The 20,787-nt window shown below is 48.0% G+C and overlaps 1 protein-coding gene across 2 annotated transcripts; it reads left to right on the top strand.

Moving 5' to 3' along the window:
* Positions 1-13: 13 nt before the first annotated feature.
* Positions 14-20,787, top strand: TUBGCP2 (tubulin gamma complex component 2). Of its 2 annotated transcripts, none has more exons than XM_066324295.1 (18): positions 14-85; positions 1,284-1,535; positions 2,231-2,359; positions 2,665-2,841; positions 5,759-5,918; positions 6,305-6,512; positions 7,098-7,297; positions 7,768-7,957; positions 8,491-8,636; positions 9,250-9,430; positions 10,369-10,549; positions 10,754-10,926; positions 11,990-12,118; positions 12,564-12,684; positions 14,540-14,683; positions 15,117-15,245; positions 16,011-16,174; positions 20,524-20,787. In XM_066324295.1, the coding sequence occupies exons 1-18, from the start codon at positions 35-37 to the stop codon at positions 20,627-20,629; spliced, it is 2,841 nt and encodes a 946-aa protein (XP_066180392.1). In that variant the 5' UTR covers positions 14-34; the 3' UTR covers positions 20,630-20,787. The 2 variants fall into 2 exon arrangements, with proteins under 2 accessions (XP_066180392.1, XP_066180393.1); XM_066324296.1 differs by having other exon boundaries at positions 49-85; positions 1,367-1,535.

Genomic DNA, 20,787 nt, shown 5'->3' with positions numbered 1-20,787 from the left:
GCGCGCTGCCGGGTTAGCGCGCCGCGGGGTGCGCATGCGCAGGACGCGCTTCCCGGCGCCAGCGGCGGCGCTTCCGGGCGGGCAGGTAGAGATGGGGATGGGACGGGATAGAATGGGATGGGATGGATAGTGTAGGATAGGGTGGGGTATGGAGGGTGGGACGGGGCGGAGCAGGACGCGGCTGAAATGCTGCCCGGGCTCCTCAGGTCATCCCGGGAATGGAGATGCCCCCTCTGTTTGCCCGGGGCCCGTCCGGGTTTCCCGGGTTGCGGCTGTGCCGGTGGCCCCAGCAGACAGCTCCTCGTGTCCAGCCGAGCCAGCCCAGCTCCCGCAGCTTCTCCTCGTTCCCTACGCCCCTGACCCCCAGACACTTCAGCAGCCCGCGGGAAATCCCGCTAGGATCAGGGCCCGAAGGGGTGGGGGAACCAGAGCCTTTAAAGATATTGAAGCTTGGGCTGGAGCGGGCCCTGCAAAACCTGTTCTAATTTGAGTCAGTTTTGAATGGAGAGTTGGACCGAGGCTTGCAGGAGTCTATTCCAGCCTAAGTGATTCCATGATCTTGGCAAAACAAAAGAGTGTCCCTGTGCTTGATACATTGATGTGGATTGTATCCGCTTGATACAATCTGTGCGGCATGTCACGTGAAACTCCTTATTTATTTCCACGATTCGTGATTCAGGATCTTACTTCTCATGTACAGAATCACAGGATATTCTGATTGGAAGCGACCCTCAAGGATCATCAAGTCCAACTCTTAAGTGAATGGCCCATTCCAGGACTGACCCCACAGCCTGGGTGTTTTTAGCACCAGGGTGTTTTTTTATTTTTTAGGCTGCGATAATCTCAAGGTTCTGTGTCAGTACTAAAGTTGTTATTTAAATACTCTGCAGGGTTTGAGTGAAGTTAGTAAAGTGGGCAGTGGAATAGGATGACCCCTAGACTTGGGAAAAACTGCTTTTAAGTGATTTCAGAAGCAGCAGCGGGGTCAGCCTGTCAGACACCGACCCGTGCTGAGATGAGAAAATCCTGTGCTGGCCAACCCCAGCTTGGGATTCTCCCCCAGGTTTAGTCTTCCTGGCTGGACCTGTCTCAGCTGCAGCAGCCCAGAGCAGCTGTGGCTGCCCCTGCATCCCTAGGAGTGTCCAAGGGCAGGCTGAATGGGGCTTGGAGCAGCCTGGGACAGTGGAAAAGGGGATGTAATGAAATGGGCTTTGTGGTCTCTCCCAACGCAAACCATCCAAGGAGCGTCCCTGTTCCATTTGCTTCCTCCTCCTTTGCCCCAGCCAAACATCCCAGCAGCATCTCCCTGGCGGGGATGCTTTCCCTGGGAGCTCCGGGATAACCGTTGGTTGCCGTGCCCCCCCAGGGAGGCCCGAGGAGGGAGCATGAGCGAGTTCCGCATCCACCACGACGTGAACGAGCTGCTGAGCCTGCTGCGGGTGCACGGCGGCGAGGGCGCCGAGGTCTACATCGAGCTGCTGCAGAAGAACCGCACGCCCTATGTCACCACCAACGTCTCCGCCCACAGCGCCAAGGTCTGCCCGCCCTCCCGCAGGAATGACGGCTCTTCCCCGGGGCCTGGAGGAGAGCAGGGGGTGGGCAGGTCAGGGGTGGAGCGGGAAGGCTGCGAGGGAGAAGGTAGAATCCATGAGCGTTGGTGGGTGGATTGTTAGGACTGAGGTGGGGGCAAGTTCAAAGAAGGAGGTTGTTTTGTAGGATGCTGGGTGGGAATTGTTCCCTGTGAGCGTGGCAACCTTGCACAGAATGCCTAGAGAAGCTGCCCTTGAATCCCTGGAAGTGTCCAAGGCCAGGTTGGATGGGGCTTGGAGTAACCTGGGATAGTGGAAGGTGCCCCTGGCCATGGCAGGGGGTGGAACAAGATCACCTGGAAGTTCCCTTCCCACCCAAACCATTCCTTGATTACATGATGAAGTGAAAATGGTATAAAATGCAGTTATATGACTGGCACCTATAGCATTATATGCCTCTTTTCTTCTAAATATCACCCAAATATTAGAGATTATAGCCTGGCACTCATGACCAGACACACTGACTGTAAGACTGCTTTTTGTTTTCATTTTTAAAAACAATCCAGCAGTCAAGCTCTAAAGGCTAGGAGGTCTCTAACTCTGTCTGAAACCTTGCATCTTTGTAGCCTGACCTGTGTGTTGCTCTAATTCTGTTTAATTTTAGTTGTAACTCCATTGAATATTAACATGGTGTCTTACAGGTGAAAATAGCAGAGTTTTCTCGAACTCCTGAAGATTTTTTAAAGAAGTACGATGAGCTGAAGTCTAAAAACACAAGACATCTGGATTCTTTAGTTTATCTGCTGTCCAAACTCACCGAAGACAAAGAGGTTGGTTCCTCGTTTAGAACTGGATGTTGAAGAGTAGCAACAATGCAATGATTTCAAGCACAGCTGATGGTAAAGTTCAGTGAAGCCTATAGAAATCAACAAATAACCAGTTCTGGCTTTTACTGAGTTATTAAAGCCCTGCTGAGAGTTATGGTCCTCTTAATATAATTCACTTAGACTTGGGAAACAGAGACAGAGAGATCTGTGGTTAGATTCAGTACAGCCAGGGTATGCTCTTGTGTTTCTTGCCTTAGACCATGCTGCCCAGCATTCACAGAACCTTTTCTTTCTTTGTCTATGTACAGACACTCCACTACCTGCAACAAAATGCTAAAGAAAGGGCAGAACTGGCAGCAAACGCAGCCACCAGCAGCAGCACGACCTTTTCCATCCCCACTTCCACTTCCAAGATGTCTCTGCAGGAGCTGGAGGAGCTGCGCAAGCAGCTGGGCACTGTCACGGCCAACTCCAGTGCACAGCAGGTACAAAGCTCTTCCCAAGCTCTGGGCACAAAGTCTTCCCTTTGCTTAGTCAGATCATATTAAATCTTGGTGCTGTTCTTAGTAAAAGAGGCCTTTTTTTTTTTGTTCCAGTCAGTTAAGGTTAAATTCTTTGAGGTTATTCTTAGTTTAAATTCACAGTTAAATTCTTCCCTGTGAGGAGCCTGGCACAGGCTGCCCAGAGCAGCTGTGGCTGCTCCATCCCTGGAACTGTCCAATGCCCGGTTGGACAGGGCTTGGAGGAAGCTGGCATCATGGAAAAAGACAGAAAGGAAGAGGAAAACCAGCTGGAGACACAGGCTTAGCAAGCTGTTAAACATTTCATTAGCAGCGGTAGGTTGTGAGGTCAGAGTGCAAAAGGGCAATTTATTACTTAAATCCCAAATTCTGCTTCCTGTCATTACTTGTATAAAAACCTGTGCTGTGGTAGCTCAACCTTAAAAACAGAGGGGAAAAGACATGGTGAGAAACTCATGGGTCAAGCTAGGGATATTTTGGCTGCAGGAGGCAGAAGGGCAGCAGTGTATGGAGAGCTCTTTGGACAGAGGGGGAAGAGGAAAAGATGGTCAGAGGTCTGTAGTGCCTTCTCATGTCTGGTCAGCAAAATCCAACAGGGGACAAGCCTCAGATCACTTCAGGCCCTCAATAGCAAGAGGGATGGGCCTTCCATGTCCTGTGCTTTTGGTCTCTGGGCGTGAAGGGCCCTACATGAATGCGATGGTGGAGGAGAACTCAAATCCTAAACAAAGGGTCCAACCCCTCACCCTGTCAGCAGTGGTGAGACCAGACTTGTCCCACATACACTGAAATACTGCACAGACACTGGGCCTGACTCATCCAGATCCTCCACAGACAATCTGAGTCAAGTGGGTGATTTAGATCATGAGGGGAAGATGAATTTCCAGTGAGATAACTGATCTTCTTACCAGCATTTATGTGTGAACTTGCTAAAAGAGGAAAGACCTGGAAGTGCCGTTCTCTGGGATGTGCAATTCACAGCCAGAGGGATTGAAGTGCCACCACAAGCCAAGATTTGTGCTTCCCTGCTGCTCCATTTATAGCCTCTTCAGACTTAAAGAGCTGGAACTGTGTTAAAAGGCCCTGATGGGCTGGTGCTTGGGCCTGTTGGAGCAGTAAGGGCTGAGACAGGAGGATATTCTTGGGAAGTGTTGGGTCTGCTCAGCCTCTGACACAGATCTTGTGTCTGTGAGGGTCACCAGTGGAGTTAGAGGTGTTTCTGGACCTCAGAGACAAGCCCTTCATCTCCCTCCATGCACATTGCCATTGCTCAAGATGGCAGGTGCAGGTTCCTCAGCATGTCAGTGGCAAACTGCCACCCTGTGCCCGGGGTGTTGGGGTGCCACCTGAGGGCTGTGTTCTCAGCCCTGGGGGTTTTCTCCAGGCTGTTGTTGAAGCCTGTAGTGACAGTGACCTCAACTTCGAGGCAAGTTGAAGTTGAGAGAAGGTGATTCATGCCCCTGAGACGTGTGCTTTGTCACCAGTGCCACAAGTGCTGTGCCATCTGCCCTTGGACTGCTCGGCACTGTCAGACAGATCATGCAGAGATTGGAGTTACTGCTTGGACCAGTTTTGGTCCAGGACTCATCGAGGTAGGGAAAGTTAGAGTGTTGCCTTTCAGGTGAATGTGTCCATTATAGCCAAAATGTTGACTTTTTTGACCTCTGCCAGTTAACAAAGTCACACTAGAGCTGGTTGAACTGCAAACAGAAGTGCCCTGCCTCTTTTTATAGGATAAAATCAGAGAATGATCAAGTCCTACCCTGGACTGAATATCACCATGCCCACTAAACCACGTCCCCAGCTGCCATTTCTGCTCCTGTTTTGAACACTTCCAGAGGTGGTGACACCACCATTTCCCTGAGGACCTTGTTCCAATTATTCCAAAGATTTCTTCACTCTCTCAGTGAAGAAATTTTTCCTGCCTGACATTTGGGAAGACCTACTGGTGGCTTCCCTTCTTCCAAGCAGAACATGTTCATACAGCCAACTGAGGTTTGCAGTTTCATGGGGGGTTTAGCTGTCCTTGGAATTGCTGGCAGCTTGCTTGAGGCTTCCTATCTCTCCATATGAAAGTCCCAGTTCTGTTAGGGGAGCAGAGGAAATCGAGGTCCTTTTAGCAGATCACCCACACATGATGTAAATAAGAAAGTAAAATGAGCCTGTGCATATCCCTGTTCACACACACACATCTGTGGAGTTTCAGAAATGGCCTTCATCAGCCCTGTGTTTGTGCACTTGGGGCTCCAAATGTTCATGTAGGTTGTGCATCTCACAAGCTTCCCCAGCTGATGATTGATCTTGCACTCCGTTTATTTTAGTGTCAGAGCCGGGGGTGGAAAGTCTTTCAGTCTTCAAGAGCTCACTTCCTTCGCCAACTCCCACTCAGAGCAAAAATCTCCATCATTTTCCAGCTCTCTGCGGGTGGATTTGTCTGGGTTGTGTTTGGCATTGAGTTCAGAGGTGTTCAATGCCCCTGGAATGGGATGTTGGTGCTTCTGGAAGGAGTTTGCTGCTTTCATGTGATGTTCTCTCCAAACCAGCAACCACTGCCTGATAGCTGTGCATGTCCCCATTCTGCTCCCCTGGGTGTGCCCCAGCACCCAGGCCAGTGTGGACAGATGCAGAAAGGCATTATTTGATGTACCCCCACATTAAAAGGTCAAATATATAAAAAAATACTTTTTTGCAGCAGCAGCAGTGGGGCAAATAGACAAAGTGGTGCTGGTAAATGAAACTCTACACCGTGCTGCTGAAATACCAGCCATTCTGCTTTCTGTTCTCAAGTCCATCAATAAATTCTCCTTGAAATTAAACATTTTTTGGACTTGTGAAAGTTTCCTGGTTTTCTCCTTTCTCTCTCTTTCTCTTTTTCCAACAGCCTCTTGAGCTTACAAGAAAAATCCTCCGGGATAAGCAGAACAAGAAGAATTCTGGTCAGCCCATTCCAGTATTTCCATCCTGGGTGTATGAGAGACCTGCACTTATTGGAGATTTCTTAATTGGCACCAGTCTGAGCACTGACACAACAGTACCAATAGGTATGTGAAACACAGGGAAAATTGCATTAATCTCTAGTGTTTTGTTCTCATTCAGAAGTGCTGTTCAGATGTTCACACTCAGCAAGACTTGGCTCTTGGCACTTTTTTTCTTTGTGACTGTATTTGAGCTGTTTTCTGGATATTTAAATATTTTGGTGGCAAGGAGGTCGGGGAAGTTGTTGGTGTTGGAAGTAACTGGGCCCTTTTGGGTGGAAGGATCAGCAGCGGGAGCTGTGGCCACAGGTGTTGGATGTCTGATCCTGTCACCTGGATTTGGGTATAAATGAGCAAAGGATTCTGTTCTCCAGGAAAGCAACGTACGAGCCTGAAACGGGTGGATGATGATGGCACATTCTGTCCTTCTCTTGTCTACTCTTTGGAAACAGGCAGTTTGCCATTAGCCTCCCAGGAATCCATGATTGTGGAGGATTTGCTGTACGTTCTGATTGGTGTGGATGGAAGGTACATCACAGCCCAGGCGCTGGTGGGCAGACAGAACCGAGCCTTTTCCCTCGATCCAAACCTGGACTTGTCCATCAAGGAGCTGGTGACCAGGATTCTTCCTGTGGCAGCAAGTTACTCTGCTGTCACCAGGTACCAAGCTGGTTTTTGTCAGGGGAGGAGGCTGTCTTGTGAGAACAGAGAATCTGCCATTGTGCAGGTCTTAACTTCCATGCTTTATTTAAATTAAAGGGGGTGAGGTATAAAATGAGTGACAATTTATTCGGGTCAGTTTTAGCTACATTTCTTTGCTGGGTTTCTCCTCTGTGCTGCCAGTTCACTTTTTTATTCACATACCTTTTTTCTTTCCAGTCTTGGCCTTGGTAACTTCAGGTAAAATGCAGTTAGGATATATCTGCCTGTTCTGGCTTCCCTTCCCACTCTGCTGGGAATTTCTCCATATTTCCTGCTTTTTGCTCCCCTCTGGGCATCCAGGACCGAAGGAACCTTTGTGTGCTGGTTCTCACTTTCTACACAGTGCTTTTACAAATGGTTCTAGTTCCCCTGTGGCTGGAGAGGAAATATCTTCCCACAGCTTTCCCTTCTAGGAAGTGTGGGATGGGAAATAAGGGAGAGGGAGCACAGGGTCTACTGGTGTGCCTGCACAGTGTCCTGAAGTTCCTGAAAATTATACAAGTTACATTGCCTTAAAAAGAGTTTTCTTTTTGCTTTTTGCAGGTTTATAGAGGAGAAGTCTTCCTTTGAGTATGGACAGGTAAATCATGCTCTGGCTGCGGCCATGAGGACTCTAATCAAAGAATACATGATATTAATTACCCAGCTGGAGCATCTTCAGAGGCAAGGCCTTCTGTCACTGCAGAAGCTGTGGTTTTACATCCAGCCCACAATGAGGACCCTGGAGATTCTGTCTTCACTGGGTAAGTTTCCAAAACCACAGTCGTTATATTTTGACAGCTTGTGAGAACTGTGCAGGGTAGCCAAACAGGCAGGACATGTCTCATTTTGATTTCCTGCTTTATTTAAGAAGAAAGCCCAGGGGCATTGTACTTGTAAGGACACTGCACCACTTCTGGAGAAGAGCATTCTGGGCTGAATGTGCCTTTGGAGTTGTCAGGAGGCACCCCTGTGCCTTTTGCCTCCACAGCCCTTGCCCTTCCCATCAGCTCAATCCACCAGTGCTGCCTCTCCTCAGCTCCTTTCCAAACTCCTCTCCAGCTCTCTGTGGGTGTATAACCAGAGGGAACCCCTGGAAATTCCTAGTCCAGCCCCTTGCTTACAGCTGCACAGGCTGCTCAGGGGCCATGTCCAATGTGTGGACCATTTAGGGCTTTTTTTGGGGGGACTTTTCAGGATGTAAGTGCCTTATATTGGTCTTTTTAAATTCCAGCTACTTCTGTGGATAAGGGTGAGTGTATGGGAGGATCAACCCTCAGCTTGCTCCACGACAAGACTTTCAATTACACGGGGGACAGCCAGGCTCAGGAGCTTTGCCTGTATTTAACCAAGGCAGCCAGCGTGCCTTACTTTGAAATCCTGGAAAAGTGGATATACAGAGGCATCATTAATGATCCATACAGGTAAAGAACAGTTAAGCAATGGAAATGAAATGCAAAACTTCAGAAATACTGATCTGCTCTGTCGAGTCTGCACTGCCCAGGGGGCTGAAACAACCCTCTCAGATTTTTTGGCTTTTGTAGTGTCATTTGAAGCATCTTGCTGTGTCTGATAGTTTGTGCAGCATTTCTATTTCCCACATTTTCAGAATCCTAAGGTGGGGGGGCAAAGCTGCAGATAATCACTGAAATCACTGCCTTTCTGCTGGTGAGAAGGTGGACAAAGGCCAGTTCTTTCCTCACCCCTGCACTGACAAACAGATAATGTTTAGCCTTGGTTTATGAACCCTGTAAAACTCTGTTTCTCATTGCACATGAGCAGAGACAGTGCATAGTGCTTTTCCTCTTGCTTCACAAACAGACTAATTTCAGTTCTTGATTGGATGTGTCCTCGTGAGACCTTATTTCTGATAGATCACATTACCAGTTTGCAGGTCAAAAAAAGTAATCCTCATTGTACCACTTCCTGCCCCTAAACATCTGCTTTAACTGTCCAGTGAGTTCATGGTGGAGGAGCATGAGCTGCAGAAGGAGAAGATTCAGGAGGACTATAATGACAAGTATTGGGATCAGAGATACACTGTTGTTCAGCAACAGATTCCCTCCTTCTTGCAGAAAATGGCTGACAAAATCCTAAGCACAGGTAGGTGCTTCTGCTCTGAGAGGAACCTTGAGACAAGGTGGTCTTGTGTTGAGAGAAAGGAAATGTCACCGTGCCTTGCCACTTTATGGGGTTGTCCACTTGGGTTGAGAGCAATAGAAGAGTCTAAAGAACCCCAAATCCTCTAAATCAAGCCACATAGGAGCCCAGCAGCAAGGGGAGCTGGCTGTCACTGCTGTTTTGTGAGTAGGTTTTCTAACTGGATGGAGCTTGACAGCTGAGGTTCGACCACCTGAGTGTTAATTTAAGCATTTGACCTCTTATCCTTGTACAAAGCCCTCCAAAAGTGACTTGTGAAACAGAGCAACAGATCTGCAGAGCTTCAGGCCACTTGCAGAGATGTTTTGTCCCCACTTGGAAACAAAACCATTTCTAAATCTCCTTAAATGTGATACCAGGTGCCTATTTTAAAATTCTGTATCATCTTTTGAAAGGTGCTTAAATCCTTTCCAACTTTCAGCACAATGTAGTGTAAACATTTCTCAACATATCTTCCTCTTGAAGAGAGTGGTGTGGAAGTTTTCCCTGTTTGCTATACAGCAGGGACGAGTACAGGAATTAAATTAAATTAAATTAAAATTCTTTTTCATTTCAGGGAAATATTTAAATGTTGTGCGGGAATGTGGGCGAGATGTCACCTGCCCTGTGGCTAAAGAGGTCATCTACACTTTAAAAGAGAGAGCCTATGTGGAACAAATAGAAAAAGCATATAACTATGCCAGCAAAGTTCTTCTGGACTTCCTGATGGAGGAGAAAGAGCTGGTGGCTCACCTAAGGTTGGATTTATTTTACTAAATGCGTGATAAAGAGATTGGTTCTGCTAAGGCACATAAATTTTTGAAGTTAGCTCTGTTCTCTTGGGATATTACCAAGGTGTTCTCTATTTCCATTTAGAAAGGTTGACCTAAAAAACCAAGATTTGGGTTTTTTTTTTCTTCTCTGAAGAGGGGGAAAAAAAGTCTAAAATGATAGAAATGTTGAGTGGGAAAGATGTCTGGGGGTCTGTGGTCCAACTTCCTTGGAAGGCTGTTGCCAAAACTAAGTCAGAGCTTTGTCTAGCCCAGTCAGATCAGGACTCTGGAGCCACCCTGTTATGGCTTTGCACCTATTTTTGCTCCAAAGTCTGCAGTTGTCATGTGTGATGTCTGGCCAGGCACTTGGTTAATCCTCAGGCTCACCTCAGAGCTACTTCAAGCTCCGTGCCAACCGCAGGTAACTCTCCCTGATGCCAAGTGAAAATCAAAGTTTATGTGTCCTGTTACAGCAGAAGTCTGCTGGATTTAAAAAAAAATAAAATCAGCACAGATATTTGTTCACTGAGAGGAGTCCAGGATTCTGCTCAGAATTGGCAGCTGCCCCTCAGCTGGAGGAGATTGGGAAGTTGTTCAGGGCAGCAGCAGAACCCCACACCCAGCACACCTGGGACTTCTTTTGCATTTTTCTAGGCAAAAAAAAAAAAAAAAAAAGAACAGCAGCAGCCCTGATCTGACTGCTCAGAAGTGTCCTGACTGAGGAGGTAGGGAGGAGGAGACATCCATAAAAGACTAGTCTCCAAACTGGTTATTTATGGCTGTGTGCTCCCCACAAAGAGAAACATTTTGTGATCAAACCCCGCAGGCTCGTTGAATTGATTGCATTTGTTCCTTTAGGTTTGATATGGATTAACGTGGGCGTTCAAAAAAGTGATCAATTGTCCTTGTGTTTTCTTGAGCAGATCTATAAAACACTATTTCCTGATGGATCAAGGGGACTTTTTTGTTCACTTCATGGATCTGACAGAGGAGGAACTTAAGAAGCCTGTAGATGACATCATAACGACGAGGCTGGAGGCTCTGCTGGAATTAGCCCTGAGGATGAGCACAGCCAACACTGATCCCTTCAAGGATGATTTAAAGGTGAGAATGGGAAGCAGAGGATAATTGACTTTGAGCAGAAGGCCTGCCATGGTTTGGGGAGATCTGTCTGCCTGTGAGAACCTGCTGCTTCCTAGCTTGGTGTGATGACTGGAGAGGGACTCTGCCCATGGGCACCTTGCCTGTTGTTCCACAGTAGCTGTGGATGTCCTGTGGATTCATTTCTACCCTGCTCTCCCCTTACAGATCGACTTGATGCCCCATGACCTCATCACACAGCTCCTGAGGGTGCTGGCCATAGAGACAAAGCAGGAGAAGGCCATCATCAGTGCAGACCCCACGGAGCTCACCCTCAGTGGCCTGGAGGCCTTTTCCTTTGACTACATTGTGAAGTGGCCTCTGTCCCTCATCATAAACAGGTAAGGCATCAACCCACTGAGGAAAAAAACACAAGAGGTACTCTCACAAGGGGTTTTTCATGCAAGAAACAAACATTCCTCAATCTGGAGAACAAAAAAAAAAACTTACTTTCTGGTATCCCTGGTTGCAGGCTCAAAGGATACAGGCTGTTGCTACTGTCACAGGCTGTTTTGCATTTAACTGAGTTGTGAGGGACCAAATGGTTCATTTTTCTGCAGGAATTTGCCTCTTGTTTCCCTGGAGAAAACGCTGCTGTGAGCCACAAGCAAATGGGACAAGCAGCATTGTGTGAACAGAGTGGCAGATTTCAAATTGCTGAACGCCAGCAATTAACTCCTCCCTGAATTTCCCCCTCTAAAAATTCCATTGAATCAGTGAGACTTTCCTAACGACATGATGCTTTTGGAATTTTTTCTGTTCCTTCCCAACAGAGTGTGCTAGCTCTGGTGGTAGCTATGGAAGTGAAAATAGGATTTGGTAAGGTTTCCTGAACTGTATCGACTGGAGCTCTGCAGACACCTACGCCAAAGTGTCTGAGCACAGACCTGAATCCAGTCCCGGAGCTATAAATAAGCAGCCCCATCTGCTTGTGACAGTGCATTGCTGGTGGGGTAGTGCTGCCTGTAGCTTGGTTACAGCTTTTCATCCCCTTTTTTGGAAAATCTTGCTAAATTCCTGGCTGAATTCTGAAATCCCGGTGAATTCTTAGGTGGCCATCGCAGCCTGAGCGCGGTGGGTACAAGAGCACAGTCTCTGAACCCTCCCTCCCAGCCCCTGTGTGAGTGACCCCTGCACGGAGCTGGAGGGAATTCAGGAGGCTGGTGATGTACCCACTGGCAGGAAATACGGAGGAGGGTCTCCTTGGAGAGGAGCTCATTGGGATGGTTGCAAATGTGACTCTCTTGCTTCGGTTCAGCGCAGCTCCGCGCGCATCTGAGGGCGTGAGGAACATATTGTGTGAAGTCTCTTTACCTCTGAGCAGCCTCAGCCTTCACAGCTTAGTCTGTCAATCAGAACAGCCCTTCATCTGGAGATGAAGATGGGCTTCTCCTTTCTTTCCAGGAAAGCACTGACAAGGTACCAGATGCTTTTCAGACACATGTTCTACTGCAAGCACGTGGAAAGGCAGCTGTGCAACGTTTGGATCAGCAATAAGACAGCCAAGCAATTCTCCCTGCACTCAGCTAAGTGGTACAGCCTGTTTTTGGTTGTTGTTGTTTTCAGTTTTGGGTCTCCTTCTTGCTAATTAGATACCTCATGACATAGCTCAGACAATACTGAGTGCAAAAGATCCTTACAAATGTCTGACAGGCTCAGAGACATCAATTTTTAACATTTTAGGTTTCACTCAGTATTGTGTGTAAAGTTGTTTTAATATTTAATATCAAAATTTTAGTTTTATAAAAGCAACTATCTAAAGTCTACGACAGGTTCAAAACTCTGAGTCCTACTAATTGAGGAAAAGCCATGGAAAATAATCAGAGATGGTCTGCAGTGACTTTATAATCCCTCTCACACTGCAGCAAGGCATTTGCTAGGACAGAAATATTTAGCTCTGCTTGGCTGTGCAAGCCTGGTGATAGTTCTCCGTGGCATTTGCTAGTTCTGAGCTGTGTGGGTGTGATTTCTCCCCTAGGTTTGCTGGTGCTTTCACACTGCGGCAGCGGATGCTGAATTTTGTGCAGAATATCCAGTATTACATGATGTTTGAAGTGATGGAGCCAACATGGCACATCCTGGAGAAGAACCTGAAGCTGGTGAGGGAAGTTCACAAACTTAATGTCTAATTCCAGTGGCTTGCAGGTGTCTGTTGATTTTGTTGGAAGCATTGAAATATCTGGCAGCTGCTGTTCCTGCCACATTGCAGAGTGCTGCTGTTCTGCACCACCTTTCTGATTAGTCATACATCCCTTTCCTGTGCTGCATCCCCCTGCCTCTGCCCAGCTCACACTCTGCTCTCTATGTTATGTAAAGGCAGGTTCTGCTCCACATTCCCATACACAAGAGAAAGAGAGCTGTGGAAAAGGAAGGTAGATGCAGAGTGCAAAGATCATAAACCAGTCCAGGCATCTCCAGCTGATTCCTTGGCTCAGTTGCAGTGCTCTTAGAAGCAGAGCCTGTGCTTTCCTGCCATGAAGCTGCCAAGGACTGGGATACTGGGAATGTTTGGGTATAAAAAAGTCCATCATCATCATTATTATTATTATTATTATTATTATTATTATTATTATTATCATCATCATCACCCTGTGATCAGACACTTCTGGGTTGCACACCTTTTTCCTCTTACACTCTGAAAAACACTCATCTGAGGCACCAAACAATGCAACACCCCTGCAGTCAGCTCTCTTGTCAGCTGCCTGATGGCCCTTTTGGATCTTCAGCATCAACTGATCCTGCCTTAGTTCTTACTTTGCCCTGAGGAGTTGTTTTGGGGTCAGATAACCAACGTTTTTGGACACCCTGTCATACTTTTTTTTCTGGAGAATTCACAGGAGGGAGCAGGTCTAGGATTGTGAGTGTTTCTGCATGTTCTTGGCAAGAACTTCTGAATGAGAAGGTTCATATGTCAAGCTCCTGAATAATCTGGGCATTGTACTTATTTCTTAATTTTGTTGCAAGTTTAGGTTTGCAAAATACATCACTCAGTTTACTTTACTTGCATGGAGGCCATTGTTGAAGCTATTCTGTCCCTGTTTTCTCCTTTCATTTGTATTTTAAGGGGGGAAAGGAGGATCGTCACTGGTTTCATGTAGTGCCTTACGGTGCATTTTATTGGTCACATTTTCACTTGAAGATAAGGTGCTCTCTTCCTAAAAATTCTAGCTGGGATCTTTATCTTCACATCCTGGCCTTCATCAACACAACTTCATCATTGTCTTCATTGCATTAGAAAGTTGCATTTATCCCTGTCCTGCAGTAGCCTAAAGGGATGTGGGAGGGGTTTCCTGCACTGGTCCTGCTGAACTAGTGGGCATGCTGTGGCAATTTTAGTCCTGTGGTTCATTCCTGAGCTTGATTTGTGTTCTGAGCTGCAGCACGTCCTGTAACTGTACAGAGTGAGAGGGAGTTTTAATCTGCCATTAAAACTCAAGACTGAAGCAGCCTGTTGGAGTAGGAGAGATGAACAAAAATCTTACAGAATCCTTGCAACACTGCATGCCCCAGTTCTTTATTGGCTCCTAAAGCATATTTCTGAATAAGCCTGTATGTTTTAATGATAAGTTTATTGATGTTTAAGATTCTTTGATTTGTATTTCTCTTTTCCTCTTCTTTTCTCTGACTTTACTGAGGTTGTGAAGGTGGGAGTGGCCATGACAAGCAGATTTAGAAACAAAGGAAATGCAAGTTCATAAAGCAGATAACTCCATCCTTTCCAGGGGAGGGCTTGGGTGATTAAAGCAAGCATGATTTGTGGGGAGGTGATGTGACAAATAAGAGGTTTAAAGTGTGTGAGGGGCTGTTGAAGGCAGCAGTGCACATGCAGTCTCCATCTTGGGATGTTTCTGGGAGGTACACGAGGAGTTTCTCACTGAGAGGTCCCTGTCAGAAGCAGGGGGCTGGGATGGAGCATTTAATTTAGTTTGTCATTGTTGATCTCTCCTGTCACAGGCATCCAACATTGACGATGTCCTGAGCCACCACACGAGCTTCCTAGACAACTGCCTGAAGGACTGCATGCTCACCAACCCAGAGCTGCTCAAGATCTTCTCCAAGCTGATGTCTGTGTGTGTCATGTTCACCAACTGCATGCAGGTGTGTGCCACTGCCAGCCCTGGCAGTCCCTTTGCCAGCCCCACGTGGACTTGCCTCTGTTCCCTCTGTCAGCAGCTTTAGGGCTTGACACCCTCTCCCAAATGGTTTCTGTGGCTTCTTACTCCACAAAACCTTCCTTTTTCTATGTTGAGGTCAGGTTCCTATGGGCCAAATTTCCCTCTCTTGAATGCTGTAGTGCTCTGTAGAGACCCTCTCTGGAGGGTGAGGTGATGGGCACATTCCATCCAGCATCAAGGAACCCACAGCATTCCTAAACCCCACTTTCCAGCGGGTTCAGGCAGATCTGTGAATCAGCATTCTGAACCCAGAGTCAGCTTTCCTGGGAGCTGAGCTGGGCAGAGCTGAGCCTCGTGCCTTGCCCCAAGGGAAGGAAGGGGCTGTAACCATGTGCCCAACGCTGTGCCCCTGGCAGAGGTTCACCCAGAGCATGAAGCTGGACAGTGAGATGGAGAGGCTCACCCTGGAGCACGGCACCATGCAGGGCCCACCCACCGAGGAGGAGCGTGCTCAGGAGGCTGCCAAGAAGAAGCTGACCAACAAGGTGGGACACGGGGGACAGCTGGGGCAGGCTGCCACTCTGACCACAGAGTGGCCACTTGCAGATAGCCCTTCCTGCTTTCTAGACCACCTCTGGCCCCAGAAAGCACAACCTTTGTGGAGCTGTGGGCAGTGTGGAAGCGCTGCTGGAGTTCTCAAAGTCTGCCTTGAAGACCCTGTCTCCCACAGCAGTCCCTGCACTGTTTTTTTTTTTTGAGTTTTCACTTGTGTTTTCAGCTGTGCACAGCCACATCCAGGCTTTCTGAAATGCCAGCACTTCCTCTTTTCCAGAGTGTCAGCCCCTGGCTTTCATACCTGGGGAATCTGTCTTGTCCATATTTCTCTGTCTAGATGCACAGGAGATTTGCTCTGTGGTTAGCAGATCCTCCTGTCCCTCTGGAAGCCCCTCTGGCACACATCTGCATCACCACTGCAGTCACAGAGCTCCACAGGTCACAGCCTGCCTTAGGCAACACACATTTTCTGCCTACTGGCTTTTCTTCCTGCTTGAAAACGAGCAATGACAGCATGTATCTGTGGATAACTCAGCTGGGACCTACTCTGGGCTTCTCCCATTCTAGGTACAGCAGGGCTTTTAACTACCAAGGACTTGGAAAGATTTATTTCCGAGGCTGAGCAGCTGTGATGTTTGATGGCAGTATGTTTGAGTGGGTCAGGGAATAGAGGGAATAATTGCAGCCATAATTGCAGCCCCTTGGCAAGTGCAGATCAGCAAACACATGGGGCCACTGTGCCTTTGTCTTGGCAGCTTTTAGCAGAGCATGCTGACAACCTGCACCTCACATCTGGCTTTGAAGCCACCATCAACAAGTTTGACAGCAATTTCTCCACACATCTGCTGGACCTGCTGGACAAACTGAGCGTGTACAGCACCAATGACTGCGAGCACAGCATGCTCAACATCATCTACAGGTGAGCCAGCCTTTTCTATCTGTGACTTCCCCTCCCGTGGGTCCCAGATTCAGCTCAGGAAATGCTCATTTCAACTGAGAAATATGCATATTTAGGAGCTGTAAACAAGCTGGGCTAGAGGAATATGTTGGAATGAGAGGGTTTTTGATGTCCTTCCAACCCAGACCATTCTGCTTTGCATTTCAACCCAAGGCTTTAGAAAACCCCCCAAACACATTCCTTTGAATTATGTGAAATTTGTCCATTAATACTGTGAATGTGGTGTTAGTTTTCCGGGGGATTGTCTCACTGTGGAGACAGTGAATCTCCAAACCCATTTCCAAATACAGCGTAAGTATTGCAAGATGAGAAGAATCACACAAAGGTTTGATCAGAGAGTGAATTTCGTGCTTCTGTTATGTGAACTTCTATTTTAAGTTCCCATATTGCATTTATTTAAATAAGCATCTTCTTGGAAATCAAAATGCCTTCAGAAATACATAAAAGTCAGGTACACAGGATAGGGGAGGAGAGAGAGAGAGCAGATAGAAGTTTTGCTGCTGGGTTTATAACCACTGTGTTGCTTTTTCAATTAAAAAAAAAAAAAAAACAACAAAAAAAAACAACAAACCTGTAAGTTTTGTTCCCTGTCCATCTATACTGGATATCTTTTATGGCTGGCTGATAACCCTCACATCTCTGTTGAGATGTGCTACACCTGAAAGCAGAGAGAGAGGAAATGTTTCAGGAATGTTTTTTAAGGAGATTGTTGTCCCCTCCTGGTGCCATTTCTGACAGCATCTGACAGGGCTGTCAGGATTCCTGGTACTTTGTTAGGTGAAGAATTCCCACAGGAGACTGTGCTTCCAGTTGTCCTTTTTTTCTGGGAACTTCTTGTCCAGCAACTGCCACAGGTTTACAGAGCCCCTGGCAGTGCCCCAGGGCTGCTTGTTGTTCTGAGCTCTCCTGCTTCCATCCCCTGTCAGGGAAGGAGCTTCCAGCCACCAGAGCTGCCCCTGTGGGTGGTGCTGAGTCCCTGAAATGGGAATATAGGTAAGGACCCCTTCTCCACAGCCCTAACAACTCTGGTTCACTCCATCTCTGAAGTGACCAGAGTCAGAGGTCTTCTCCTCATCTTGGAATTTCTCAAAAAAAACCTGTTTGTATGGCTGTGAGTGCAGCCTCCAGCTGTACAATTGGTTGTTGTTCCTTTCAGGACTAACCAGGAGAGCCAAATCTCTGCAGGACCTTTTGGGAAAGGCTGGTGTGGCTTCTCAGTATTTTATGTCACCCTCCATCTGTCTGGACTGGACTTCGCAGTTCATTGACATCAGGCTGTTGTAGGTTACAGGCAGGATCCATCTGTAGGGAAAGGCTGGCAGGATTAGGCTCTCACTCTTCCCTGGCTGCCATCACTCCTGGGTGTCACAGGAGCAGGTTCAGGTTAGATTTAGTGATTGGGACCACAAGCAGCTGAGTCACCCAGGCAGGAGCATTTACTGCTCCTCAGTGCTCCAGCTCTGCTTCCTCCTTTATCCTTTTTGTAACATTTTTTTCATCTGCAGTACAAGTTCTAACAGAGGGGCTTATTCATGGTGCTCCATTCAGGACATCTTGGTGGCAACTCACTCCATGATCCCAGGGCACAGGGGACGTGGCCAGCACAGTGTTGGAGACCAAATCACCTGCTCTTGTCATGGTGTGAGTGTCTCACACATGCCAGGACAGTGGGATGAGCTGGTGCTGCAGCCCCCAGCCTGGCTGTGTGTCCTGCCCAGGAGGACAGGGCACCAGGAGGACAGCAGCCACCAGCTGCTCCATCAGGGTCACAGCCCTCACTGAGGGGTCAGCAGGTGACTCCTGAGCTGTGGAATCTCTGCAGCTGGTTCTTCCAAACACGAAGTTTGGTTTTGCAAGCAGCATTTCCTGCTTCAGGGGAAAGGAGAAGTGTGATGATGCAGAGGATGCAGTGCTTCTGTCCATGGTTTGTGCTGTGAGCAGTGACCTCAGCCTCACTCAGAGGCTCAGAAGGTCCTGGGTGCTTTACCCTCCCTTATTCCCACGCCCTAGTCCTTATGCCACCAGGACTGTCATCGCTATCAAGTTCCCCCCCGCCCCAGTCTGCACTCCCTGGGAGCACTTGAGTCTTCACCAAAACATTGGACCTGCTGGACCTTTCCTGCCAACCTAAATGTCCCCATGTCCTTATCAGAAATCTGGATGTTAACAGCCCACAGGCCCTGCCTTTCCAAGCCCAAAGGCTGCTCAGGGGTGGTTTAAAGGGTGGAAACCCCACAATGAATGCCCAGAGGTGACATTTATCTCCCATTCAGGTTGGAGGGATTGTTGGCTCAAGGCCTGGGCTCTATGGCAACAAGAACCCAAAAAGCAGAGTGGAGACATCCACATTCAGTTGCCATCTGAAATAACATATTTGACTGAGAGAGTTTATAAGGAAGAGTTTACAAGACATATCACTCTTTTTTTTTTTTTTCCTAATTTATAACCTTTTTATGGGACTGCTTTCCAACAGGGATCATCAACATGTCAGATAAATAACAAAATTCACAGTTCTGGTACTTGCTCATCATTTATTTGATCCCGGTTAACACTTACTCATTTTGTAGTACTGAGTAACTGAGGCATTTTATTTGTGGCATCAGACAATAGGAGATGGAGATGCAGAGGGTTTCCTTCAGAGCTCACAGGTGACAGATCTCTGGTGTGCCCAAGTCCTGCTCAGGTGTGTCATAGAATAGAATCAGAAAATATCCTGAGATGGAAGGGACTCACAAGGATCACCCAGTTCCTGCCCAGACCCCCCAACAATCCCAGCCTGGGCACCCCTGGCAGTGCTGTCCAAACCCTCCTGGAGCTCTGGCAGCCTCGGGGCTGTGCCCATTCCCTGGGGAGCCTGGGCAGTGCCCAGCACCCTCTAGGGGAAGACCCTTTCCCTGATCTCCACCCTAAACCTCTCCTGGCACAGCTCCAGCCCTTTCCTTGGGAGTGCTGACAGAGGGCTGGCAACTGCAGGAACTCTCCAGTCACTCCAGCACATCCCAGGAGTGAAAAGGAGTAGAACTACAGTGAAGATGGCTTTGTCAGCAGGATTAGTTAAGTCTTTAGATTCTTGAGGTTCTTAGAAATCGTATACATCAGTGTGGTTATCAGACATCCTTCCTTTACCAGGTTGGAGGGAACTGAGAGTAGGACACCAGGATGTGAAGTGGTGCAAACCTCATGAATTCTAGCCACAAAGCAACAAACTGCCATATAAGCACATGCTGAGGAAGCACCACACATGTTCTGATGAAATGGTTATCACGGATCACTTATAACTAAAAACAGCCAAAAGGGAAGCCAAGCAAAATCTGCAAGTCACTGAGCTGGGAACGAAGCAGCTTTAGAAATCCTCAGAGCAGCGAGTCCTGGCCTTGTGTTTGAATCAAAACTTGGTCAGTACTTTCACCTCATTGTCAGGTTTCCCTGGTACAACTCCTCGAGGGCAAAAGCAATGCAAAGCTTTTCAACCAGGAGAGAGCAACAGACAAATTCCATCTGTCGAGGCTCTGTTTTCTGCAGGCACCAAAAAATGTCAAGGAACAATTTGTTGCCGTTTGTGTGAGGTTGTTAAGCAACATGAAACTCAAATATTGTGCCCATTCAGTTGGTACTGGAGCAGCCTAATTTGAGAAAGGGAGAGAGTAACTTCTGTGTGATTCACAGGCTTGCACTGACTGCTCAGTGATCCAGGGCACACGAGGGCATGAGCTGCACTGGCTGTGGGTGCTTTGGGATCTGCCACGGGAAGGGCACAGCAGGCTTGGGGCTGGGTGGGCGTCACTCTGGATTGTCAGGGAGGTGGGATTGTGGTACCCCTGGTGCTGAGTGCTTTGGAGAGGCATTTCCAAGTGTCACTTGTGGTTGTGGCTGAGCATCTTCTGCCCAGTTGCTTGTGTTGGTGAACTGTGGATGCGTGGGAAGCATCCTGGTGTTAGCCAGGAGCTGGTGGGGATGGAAACCTCAGCGTTTCACGGTGCTGTGGCGGATTTCATGTGGGAGTTAGTACCAGAGTCCAATGCTGGTAAGCTCTGGGGTTTCAGGAGTGCTGGGAAGGTGCAGACACTGAGGAAACCTTGTTCACACAAGACACCTCTGTGTGGTCTGGAGAAGAGCTGTGTGAGCATTTGCTCCTTCCAGTGTATTTGGGCCGGGTTCCTGATTCGTCTCCCTTTCAAAAGCCTGCTCTAAAGGCATGGAAAAGGTGTCACCAACCCCTGTGCCACAGCACAGAACATCCCACAGGGGGCCAGAGCTCGCTGTGGGTGTCCTGGGGAAGGCTGCTGCTCACAGTGTGTTTTGTCCCTCAGGCTGGACTTCAACGGGTTCTACACGGAGCGCCTGGAGCACATGTCGGCCGAGCGCAGCCAGAAGGCGCCGCCGCTGCTGCCCTGCCTGGCTGTGCCTGCCCAGTGACCCTCACCCCCAGCCCTGCACAGCCACCCCACAGCCTGCAAACACACCCTGGGGGTGGCCCAGGGCCACAGGGGAATGGTCACTCTCCTGAGATGTTTGTAATGTTTTGGGGTTTTGTCGGCGTTTTGGGGTTTTTTGGTTTTTTGGTCTTTTTTTTT

Source organism: Sylvia atricapilla, chromosome 8 (genome assembly GCF_009819655.1).
Source record: "Sylvia atricapilla isolate bSylAtr1 chromosome 8, bSylAtr1.pri, whole genome shotgun sequence".
Classification (NCBI taxonomy): Eukaryota; Metazoa; Chordata; class Aves; order Passeriformes; family Sylviidae; genus Sylvia; species Sylvia atricapilla.
This window is presented reverse-complemented; position numbering and strand designations above follow the sequence as displayed.